Source organism: Gloeophyllum trabeum (assembly GCF_000344685.1).
Source record: "Gloeophyllum trabeum ATCC 11539 unplaced genomic scaffold GLOTRscaffold_00012, whole genome shotgun sequence".
Taxonomy (NCBI): domain Eukaryota; kingdom Fungi; phylum Basidiomycota; class Agaricomycetes; order Gloeophyllales; family Gloeophyllaceae; genus Gloeophyllum; species Gloeophyllum trabeum.
In genome coordinates this window covers 968,281-979,645 of record NW_006920421.1, presented here as the reverse complement: position 1 = coordinate 979,645, position 11,365 = coordinate 968,281, and the positions used below count along the sequence as shown (strand labels likewise).

Sequence of the window (11,365 nt, the reverse complement as noted above, 5' to 3'; positions counted from 1 at the left end):
CTTGGAGAGAAGATACCTGTTAGGAAGCGACGTCCTAACTAGTCGTCTTGAGATAACTGGGCCACGTGCCAACAGTTATGTCGTCACTACCTCAGTAAGCGTACTGAAAGGTAGGTCTAGCCGGGCCAATGCCAACGGTCAAGTCAAGAGTCCAGGTAATTGCTGTATTCAACAGGAGGTTGAACTAAGGAATACATGGGTTTTCCTACAGTATATATAGTAACTGGTATAGGGGTTGATACCCAAAGAAGAGAACAATGAGAAGGGACGCATAAGCTATCCTGTGAGAACGTAACTCAGAGAAATGAGAAATACAAGGGCGCCCATTGGTAGAAGGTGAGTCAAGGGAGATAACGTGTGGGAAGAAGATAGCGTCCATGGGAAGTTCTACTCAGAGAAAGGTACTGTCCAATAGCAATGCTCGGAATGGAAATGGAATGAGATAAGCATGGGAAAATCATAACAATACCTGTCAGAACGGTGACTGGCACCTTCCAACATTGAGGGACACTCCGAGGATCACAGAGCCTGGAAAAGAGGTTGAGTACAGCATTGACTGCATAGGAAAGTAACGATACAGATAAGAATTATGCAACAGGTTGAGAACGGGATAGGGGAACAAGCGGTCGAAAAAAGATGAGGGTCGATGCATATAATGGAAGAAGGCATGCATATCCTCCCCGAATGTTATGCCAACAAAAGGTTGCACTCGTCCATGAAATGATAAGTAAAGATGGGAGTAGTGTGGGGAATGGGAAGCGAAGGAACGAAACCCAAGAGGGTCCATGGAATTTGTACTCACCATTGTCGACATAAGCCTCTGGAGTCCAAGAAATGGTTCAACCTGCCACTCATTAGCTCATCTTGAACGTGCACTACTGTCCTCGAGAATTGCCGGTGCCGACAGCTGCGCAAAGCAAGACTGAAAATCTGACGTGGGTCAGAATGAGAGAGTAGGAGGAAGTTAATGAAGCCTTGAAGTATAAGCAGGAAAATAGGATGGGGGAAAGGGGCGAATGATACACGAGCGGATTACTCACCTTGCACCCCAATGCTAGTCACTGCAAAATAGACGTCAACTTACTCGCGATTAGACCGCCCGTAGACCTGAAATATGTCATGAAGATGAGTCATTTTGAGAGCAATAAACAGGCGTGTGATGTGCAGGAGCAAAAGCCATGTACCAGCGGCAGATGAGTAGGTGGCAGCGTTGGAGCAGTGTAGTGGCACTTGTTTCGGACGTCCGAATCGGACAGTTAATGCAGTGCGTTTCTGGTGGCTGAGCGCCAGCTCTCCTCTTCGGCTCTTCGGTCAATGTGCTCGTCCACGGCAGCGTAATGTTCTTGTTCATCTGTATCTATGCATTCTCCAAGCCTTATCACTCTGCCGCCAAGCTCCCTAATACCTTCTGGGCGCCGTGCGGATGTATCAGGGACACGGTCGGCAAAGCTTGATGTTCGGAGCGTAGGATTGAGGGATCAGAAGAGAGCGAGGGAGCTGTGTGAGTACACTGGTGATATCTCCCAACGCATGCAGTATGGCTAACCTGGAGGAAGTTTGCAGCCTTTACGCTCTTGTCTCTCTATAGGAGGACTCCCTAGTGCTGCCGGTTTGTAGTTACACCTTCCGCCCCCCTCCCCAATTCCCTTGCTCAGCTCTCGGTGATACATCTATGGAGATATCTTCCCTCTGCGATGCCTATGGTGCTCATTGGTTTTCCGGTTGACTATGGACTGTTGGAGACGTCCTCATGACCCGGGACCAGCAGGATCAACACCGTGTAACAGGTGCCGGGACTATTGGTAGGCACCTTCTAAGTACTCTATCTGCATTCCGGCTCATGTCTGTCATATGTTCCAAGTGCCTCTACCGGCCGCTGCTATTTCCATTCATTTGTCAGGAATTATTGATCCCTCCGCCTTGCAACGGCACCTCAGTGCCCTTCGCAGCCCTACCACATGTACAAATGGGTCTTTATGTCCCATAATTCCTCTGGTGCACTCTTTCTGCAATAGGTTCGATTTTACACTCGTATACTAGTATGCATTGACCATAGTGCCCTCTCATTGTCGCTACCGGCGAGAACAGAGTTCATTGCTCCCCCACATGCTCTTTATTATCTATCAGAGGTATACATTATTTTTGCTCCTGTTAATCGTGCATACGAGAGGCAGCACGAAGCTCCTCTCCTTGCTGCAGCCGGCAACAACAATTGAGGAGTAACTAGAAATTAATTCATTGTCACAGATACTGCATGTAGTCCTAATACATATTCTAGAATTTATGACGATTTTTTGGATTTTATACGTGGCCTCGCAGCGTCATAGTCGTGGCCGTTGTGCACGACGATGAGCATGAGTGTCGGGACAGGCGTCGGCGCCAAGCGCAATGGCAGGTGCGAACTTAGGGTTAGGAGCAGGCGCGGACTATTATTAGCTAGAAGGCTGGTGACGTGTGCCCACAGACTCAGGCGTAAAGCACAGGGCCCCGGCGGGGGATTCAGCTGGGGTGCGGAATTAAGGTTTGCGAGCCTCGTTAGGCTCGCCACTGCGAGCCCAGTCACAAGCCTAAGAAGGCTTGGTAACGGTGTCACTCGGGTGTCTCAGTCGCTGCAGGCATACAGTAGCCTGCCCAATGGGTGTTGTAGAAATGTGGCTGTTAATGGAACTTAGAAAATCTAAATGGGATTGAGTAGCTGATAAGGGTCCCTCAGATTTTGGCTGGAGAATGGGAACAGGAATGGGAATCAAAATGGAGGGTTGAAGTGATGGGGTAAAAATAAAATATAAACAAGTAATCCATATCTCTTGAAGCCATGATCTGAGATGCAAAGCACGGCGACACGGGTCCTGGCCGAGGGAGGCGGGTGGCAAGTGCCGCCAACTGAGAGACAGGACCGACATTACATTGCTTATGGTAAATAGGATTCACAAAAATCTGTAAAAATACGTAGTTTTATTTTACTTGCTCGGAAATAGCTGAAACATGACAGTGCACTCCAGTGGCAAGGCCACGGGTCCCAACTCTAGTAGCAATCAATGACCCAACACACATCAATTGCCACGTGCACCCTAAGATCTTGAAACGATCGCAGGAAACCTGCGAACGTCCGGGGGGTCTAAGACCCACTACCTTAGTACCTACAGTAGCGGGAAGAGTCAGTACTCTATGTTTACACTCCTCGCTGCAACATAGACCCGTGAAATCCGAAACTCCGAGTCAGATAAGCAGACGTAAGTCTTCTATTGACAGTCTACCACGGACATGCGGTTTCCATCTGTCTATCAGATTATAATGAATCATTCTGAGCGGCATACTCGGAACATGCGTTGGCCCGTCCGCATCCCAGAGCGCTTCATCCGGGAGATCGAGGCGTGGCGCTATCGGGTCTAGACAGCCTTCTTATTAATACGCATGCTCACAACCCATATATTATTCTGCTTGCAGTGGACGTGCTTCGCGGTCACTAAGGCATACCTACCTTGTAGAAGTACTAGGAGCTATCGACCTTATTCTCCTTTGTACATGGCAGGTAGGTCGCAGGTCCCTGTCATCATAGTTGTTGACACTAGTCTCCAATGCTGCAATTTAGCTACTGGTAGATCTGCACTTTTATTGGGCGCCACTGGCGCGACGGGGAAGCATCTCCTGCGTGAACTACTTGCGTGCTCTCAGTATAGCCGCGTGGGCGAGTACGGGCGCTGGGTGACATCGCCTGACGACCTGCAGGACAAGGAGAAGCTCGAACAGAAGACGATAGACTTCGAAAAGGTCGAAGAGGCGGGTTTGAGAGAGGGAAAGTGGGACGTCGTCTATATCATGTACGGTCCTCCTCATGTGCGTCGTGGGTAACTCTACATACTGACGTGGCGGAACTTCAAGACTGGGGACCACCAGAGCAAAGGCGGGTAACTCTGCTGCATTTGAAAGGATAGATCGAGAGTACGTCTCTACTCCAGACACTACGGGGACCTGTGCTAAATAATGGGTCATCAGCTATGTCGTAAATGCCGCTCGAGCAGCAAAATCCAACGATCCCCAGCACACGCAGCGTCTTGTCTACCTCTCTGTGGGTACATATATGTAGCATTCCGTTCGATAAGTCCTTACGTCCCTCCCGCTTGCATAAGAGCAACGGCGCGAGCCCAAATGCGTCTTTACTGTACCTCAGGTAGGTACCGCGAGTTTTGTGCTTTGCATAATACTGGCAACTCCCGCGCCTTTCAGGAGTAAGGGCCTCACCGAGATGGCGCTTGCATCACTGGGATACGAAGAGACAATCATCCTCAGACCAGGTTTCTTACGGGGTGCTGAGCGAGGTGAGAGTAGGCCTTTCGAGGCAGTCATGATGTACGTGTGTTGTGCTTTGCTCAACTTGATCCGCATTAATGCTGGACTCGCGGTTTGCCAATCCCGATTCATAGTCTACTTATGTCTGTGCTCCAGAGGTATCTGGGCCCACGATTTATCATTGATGTACGTGTCTCCGCACGGTATACACACCGTTAGTATTGGTGGGAACTGAACGTTGACCATAGGTACCGTTGCTTGCGAAAAGTATGCGCATTGCCGGAGAATCGGGCAGTGTAGCTTTGTTATCACAGGGGCAAGCGACTTCGGGAGGTGAAGACGGGAGAAATTTTACCGTGGTAGGGAACTCAGAGTGCATTTCACTCTCCGGGGCCGCCCAATGATGGACAGGTGGAAAATGGCCCAGATTCACCCAGGAATTTATGTCGCGATCGAAGCCATGGGTACTTGGATGATTAATATTTGACTACGAAGTTCGCGTGAAGTATCATCACATTTGTTTACAGTCATTTGAGACTCGATTTGGCCACCATATGGACACAGCGCTAACGAAGCCCAAATTCAAATAAAGCCCGTGCCTCCCATACCAGGTTACAACCGTTTAGTCGCAGTTAGAAAGTAATCCATTGTAGCAGTGCAAGCGCCAATCCCCAACTCCAGTCAGAAACCATTAAGTATTCCAGTACTAGTGTGTGGTCAAGCTGCGGAATGCCACTCTTGACAGACATGTACACAGTATTCATATAGTCCTGTCTTATATCTACATCAGTATTTAAAGGGGCTTCTCGAGTTACCGGTTGCTGCTCAGAGATGCTAGTCTCATCTATTGGCCTCACTTGTTTGAATGCATCCTTTTATCGAATGCTATGCACTTGCATCACTTGATCGTTCACGTTAGGCGTGTGCGGGCAGTTGTCTTCAAGTTGAAACGAAAGTGGTGTCGGTCCAGTTGGGACTGTTGCTTACATGAGGTTATCACGGCGAGAGCGAGTTGTATGGTGGAGCGACCATTTCTTCCCGACAGAACCCTCCTCCCAACTACCGTGGGAGTCGGGGAAGTGAGTCTGATTGAGGAGACTCCCTTGGTCAGACTGCTTTCGCACGGCATCCTCATGCTGTCGCCATATCCGGCCCATGTTTCGTGAGTTGCAGTCTTTACAGTGCTTTGCAAAGAAGGCCGGAAACTGCGTTTCGCGCATTTCTGTTTGTCCCAGCCAGACAATCCCTTATAGGGTAACACCTGACCGAGGGCGCGACGGTCCTCGAGTCAGCCTACAGTCGACTCTCCCTTAACCCATACCTCCAATAACCCATAACCTCTAATAACCCATACATTTTTGCGTCCACCAATTTGGTTCCTAATTAATCGTCGCGACAACCCATAACTCTCTGATACCCCATAACCCATACCTTCCTGGAGGGTCCATAACCCATAAATCATCCTATTATTAGCTCAATCAGACCCCTATCGACCACCATTTACTACTTTTAAAACATTTACTATGGAGTTGTTCAATACTCCGACCCAGAAACTATACCAATATGGCAGTGGGCACCCATACCAGGCGACATATAGCATGATGTGGACCATCCGGCATATGCCGCGCGCCCTGCCACATGTCACGCTACCCGCCAATGTCACATTATGTCACACTCCGGTAACCCATGGTCTCCGAAAACCCATACCTTTCTGGGTCCACGGACCGCTATGGGTTATGGGAGAGTCGACTGTATATCACTCCTGGGACACAAATGCCCGTCTCAAGGCTAAATAATGTTCAGATCTGTATCTCTTTAGGATATCGAGCACGCAGAGGTTAAAATCCCCCAAGAACGACCCTCATACATGGATGTCGAAGCGTCCCGCCAACCAGTCAACAGCCCGCGTTACGGTGATCGACTACCCCATATAGGTTTATTTGGCTGGCACAAACAACATTTCGCGAATCGCGGTTTCCGGACTTTTATGCAAAGTACTGTAGGGCCGGGCGAAAGATTTAGGAAAGGGAATTCCCAGCCAATCAGAGCCCGCGGAATTCCCTGTACAATCTCTTGCCCGCCGAGTCACACTGCTTTGCAGCCCTGTGGCTGCGGCAGCTCTGCTCGCATGCCTCATGGAAAGCCCACATCAACGACAGATGCATATATATAGTGAATCTGATGGTCTAAAGAGCTCGAGTCAATGTAAGGAATTACACAGGTTACTTGCAGCAAGCAGAGCTATTTTAACTACCGCCGACTTTCTCCCCGAACACTAGACGGAACCCTCCCCCCAAGTACCAGTGTGGGGTTCGTGCAACCTTAGGTCAAAGTAACTTGAAGGCCAGCAACTTTCTCCTGGAACACTAGCATCTTGTTGCATTTAAAGACTGTCACGAGTCTCTGGCAGCCGTGAACTCACCTTCCGAGGACCGGATTCGTGGGCCAGTTCGAAGCGATGTCTTCCCGAAACGGCTGCGAGTCCTGGGCCCTGGCCCAGAACGGTCATGTCAGAAGTTGACCGGACTCCGCAAAAACAACCTGGTAGTATCTGATGTCCCTTAGGGTCGAAACCGCTTGTGAATGCTCCAATGCTCTGGCCGTGAGTCTGGCGGCTGATAGTATTGAGTAAGCACTCAACGCCGCGCCAAGTAACACCCAAACATCCAAAATCTTCCTCTAACTGACAGTTGACTTTCGTTGCAGTCAATTTGCTGTTACATGATCTACCCCGTGTTCACCTGAGGCACCATTGAGCCAGCCGGTCACTTCCCAGTTGCACGGGCACAGCTAGGGAAGCATGATCTTGTCAATATGTCGGACAACCTGCTAAGTAATGACTCGGGGAGAGTAACTTGACCGCTCCCAAGGTAGCGGTAATCGTGATGGAGATGCAGCGACATCTGGCGCTGCCGGTTGGTAACTGGTATGTTCCTTGTGATATCAGGAGGCTCGCAGGACTGTGCTTCCACAGCCTAGGGCATAGCTCCGATTCTACACGTTTGGCGTATCTTCGGGTCCACAGGAACTTGATTAACAGACTGGGAGTCGCAGATAGTGCTATCCTAATTCTGGGATTTTGCTGGCATGCACCTGGTCCATAAGATTACCAGTGTCGAAGAGAAGTCATTGAATTGTGGACGACCTCAGTATGCACTATGATCCGAGGATCAAAAGTGTGTCGTGAGATCATACTATGTCAATTGTATTCACTGCGGCCAAGGCTTGCCCGGAGATCAATTGACTGCTTTTATAAGATGTATCTGCACCGGTGACATCGTGTCCTCGCCCACGCCATTCCCTCCTCTGGAAATTACTTGGAGTCCTAGCAAACATGTCCTGCCCGGCAACCGCCATGCCCTCGGTGAATCGTCTGTATGCATCTTCCTGGAATATCATAGCAGAATCTAGTGCTAATGCATTGTTCTCTAGCGCTGGACCACAAGTTAGTAGGAGTCGTAGCCCTTTGCTGCTTATTCCGCTGATGTTGCTCTGGAGATCCTTGGATTCCTCATGAACTGGGGCATGCAAGGAGTTTTATCGACCCAAATTTGTGAGTCTTTTCTAATATCCTGGAAGGTCTACTCAATAGAACCCACGGGGTGTTTCCGTTAGATCTATATCATATTTGGTTCCAACATGATACATTTTGGATCAAAGCCCTAGGTTCGATTCTCGCTATCTTACTGACGGTGACTACCAGTGTTGATCTAATTTCATCTGCACCACACGCTCCAAAGTTTACGGTGTTTTCATATGGGAATGCGTGCAGACGGGACTTATCACATCGGACGTATATATGGTCTATGTGTACTCGTACGGGAATGTCAACGTCCTTACCTCCTTCAACAACAGTTGGTTCAGTGTGGTTATTATGACTGCCATAGTCGCAGCGGTTGTGCAAATCCTCTATGCCTGGAGGATCTTGGTCCTCACGGGGACTCGAGTCTTCTCGGCAGTCATCGCGGTGGTGGGTTGTATTTTTATCCGAAGCAGACACCTGTTTACCATGGTTCCACTCCCATGGTCAGTTTGCGCTGGGCATCATGACCTTCGGAATTGTGGTTGGCTCCAAGGTATGGGTTCATACAATGCGGCATACACGTCCTAATGCCCGCTCCTCACCTCTCAAGATAAAGAATGTCAAGTCTGCTGCTGAGGCATCTGCAGTGACCCCGCTTGTCTCAGTACGTCCGTTTGGCCTCTTGCGTCTACTTCCTTAATCAGCCATGTACCATAGGGCCAGCTCTTGGCGGGCGCTGTACTTGATGTTGGCATTGCTGTGATAATGACAGTTACTGTAAGTATACGATACATATAACGTGACCCTGTGTTGAACATCATTACGTGATGCCCCACGTTGATAGCTAGTGAGGGCTAGGTCTGGAGTGAATAAATCCGACCGACTTGTGTGCAGGCTTGTAACTTTCGTTGTGGAGACCGGTAGTTTGACAGGTGAGACAAGGGAATGTCTCGCTATGTGTCTAGTCCCTAACACAAAACAAAGCGTCAGTGGCGATTATGGAGGGCGTGCTGTTCGTCATATTGTCAGTGAGTCATCTCGTTCACTTCGTGGCCCACCCGGAATCAAATGAGGTTACGAGTCCTGAGGTACGAAGGACGAGTCCTTACGCGCAAAATATGCCTGCGTGCCGAACGTTGTACCCCGTGAGAACCTTTTGTGCCGAGAAGTCGTGGGAGTTATAGTTTGTATTGTGGACTACACTTTGGAAACTCTGTTTAAAAGTCTGTTTGTATGTGAGACTACAAAACCACTTTTGGCGCGTTTTTGTAGTCTCTGGGACCATTGTTTGCTCATTTGCGGGCTCAATTCTTCGTCCTATCTCTTTTTTATTTTCTCTAGTCTGGGGTGTATGCTATATGGGTCTACAACAGCATTTTCGTGAATTTATCGATTGTGTGTCTTGTCCTAGTCCGCATGGCGGTTTTACTTTTATTGCTTATCGTGGGAATTGACTATTGTAGTGGCTTGTAGTCAGTGGCTGAGGTGCGGGCCGCGTCGGTTTGGATTCCTGGACTCTGATTGGCTCCCGCCTTCTATGACATAGGCTCTCTGCAGGTTCACCCAATCTGCAGAGCCATTACATCATTGGTATCTAGAATTGATTGCAGGCTGTAGAAGGGCCAGAAAATTTGTGAAAAATGCGGGAAATCCATAATATAACCAGAGCTCTATAGCAAATCAAGGAATATACAAGATGATCTTGAGAGGTCTAGTGAAATTCAAATAATACTTCAAGAAAGATAGGAATATTTGTGTCAGCTCTATGATATACAGTGTAAAATAGGGAGTATCTTATGCCCAGCTCAGGACTCGTAACCAGCCATGCACAGCATTGGCCCACTCCCCCCAAGTCTTCTTGAAGGACACTCTGTTGTATGAATGCCCGTCAGTAGCTGTGTTACTATGGTATCCTTCATGCTGATTGTCTTTTCCAGAGGGATCATACTAACCAAACTGTATGTATCATGCATATTGTGCCTTCGCGCTGACAACCGACATGTCGAACTGCCGGCGTCAGGTATGCCAACGCGCTCGTCACAAGTTTCAACAATCGGGCTTTCTTCAACAGCGGACATGCTGGGAATATCGCCGATTCCACTCTTGTGGAATGCGCCAGTGGTAATAACTATCCGACATCGTCCAGAAGTTCAGCAGTTCCAAACGCGGTCCGGATTAATGTAACTCACGAGAGCTTTGCATTGCGCGACCTCTCACTGCCGGAGCGTGCTGTGAGCCCTTTGTCCAGTCAGATCATATATTTGAAAGAACTAATCTCTATCGCTATGCATTAGAAAGAGGGCGCTGATTCGGACAGTGGCCTGAAGCACTTTGGCACTATGGTGTGAGACCTAAGTGACCTGTGTGATCCACGGCCGGATACTGGCATACACAACAGCCAATTCTGTCTGCTGGAGCCGATAGGGAATCTGCTGCAACGTATGCCTAGAATAGATGACATTTCGACCGGACGGGGAATATTTCTTCGGGTTTCATTCTGGTCTTTATCAAACCATAAACTCATGCCCATGCCCTTGAATGCATACCCTATTGATGACTCCAAGCGCAAGGAAAATACATTGACGGAATTCTCAGTTGGTCATCAGCTGCAAGTCAAATGGAAGTACTACCAGTAGCGCTGATGGAAGCATCACTATCAAGGGTTGAACGCAGCCTGTCAAACGAGAAGAAGAGGACGGATAAGTCAATAAGAGAAGTTTAGTGTAAAGAGCTAACCATAACAGACTTGGGGTACTGTGCAGCTGATGGAACGGTTCTCCTGTGGTGCCTGGACCCGTTTGGAGGGAACCATACTCAGGCCTCAGCGTTCAGCGCTCGACATACCATCATGTCGGTGTCAAAGAGGCGCTCGAGAAGCTCCGGATAACGCATTGCTGATTCTGACGACCTGCGCTCCGGTAAGGCGTGGGCTTATGTACTATAGGTGTGGACTTTTAGATCAATTAAAGAAATTAAAGAAATTAAATCGAAGGAGAGAGAGAAAGAGAAGGGAAAGACACTCTGTTCGGGCCCTGTGAGCTTCAGAAGGGGCATATTATTGAAAGGGTATACTAGTGCTATATTCAGGGATCTCCCTCGCGTGAAATATCCCTCGAGGCTAGTTTCTTCGGTTTCCACAGCACATGAATTTTGCTTCGCGGCGCTGCGCGCCGTATTAACTCTCTGGATAGCTTAAGGCAAAACCTGGTGGTATTTTAAGTTTGAATGGACACCTCTATGTGTATCCCACTGCTCATGTGAATCGCAAGAAATTAAGCAACCTGGAAGTCAAAATCATTTTTCTTTCCGCGGCGCTGTTGCGCCGCTCACTTTATGCATCCCAAAATTAATGAACCACTTGTCACTTACCTACCTATAGTACGTCTACCTAGCTATGTGTCCCGGATCTCACAGTACAGATATAACTCTTCAGCCCCAATTTTGGGAGTGAAATAGCACCATAAGCGGTAAAGAGCGCATTTCGGACAAATTCTCACAAAATATATCTCTTTCATTTTAACAACCAGTGTGAATGGGAATCGCTTCAGTAGG

The 11,365-nt window shown here is 48.6% G+C and overlaps 1 protein-coding gene across 1 annotated transcript; it reads left to right on the top strand.

Moving 5' to 3' along the window:
• Positions 1-3,594: 3,594 nt before the first annotated feature.
• On the top strand, positions 3,595-4,679 carry GLOTRDRAFT_16179 (uncharacterized protein; the record flags this gene model as incomplete). The annotated part of the gene is made up of 6 exons (XM_007870463.1): positions 3,595-3,821; positions 3,883-3,942; positions 3,997-4,069; positions 4,131-4,171; positions 4,228-4,402; positions 4,539-4,679. Coding segments are annotated over 6 exons (717 nt in total), but the record flags the coding sequence as incomplete, so codon positions are not given.
• Positions 4,680-11,365: the final 6,686 nt, after the last annotated feature.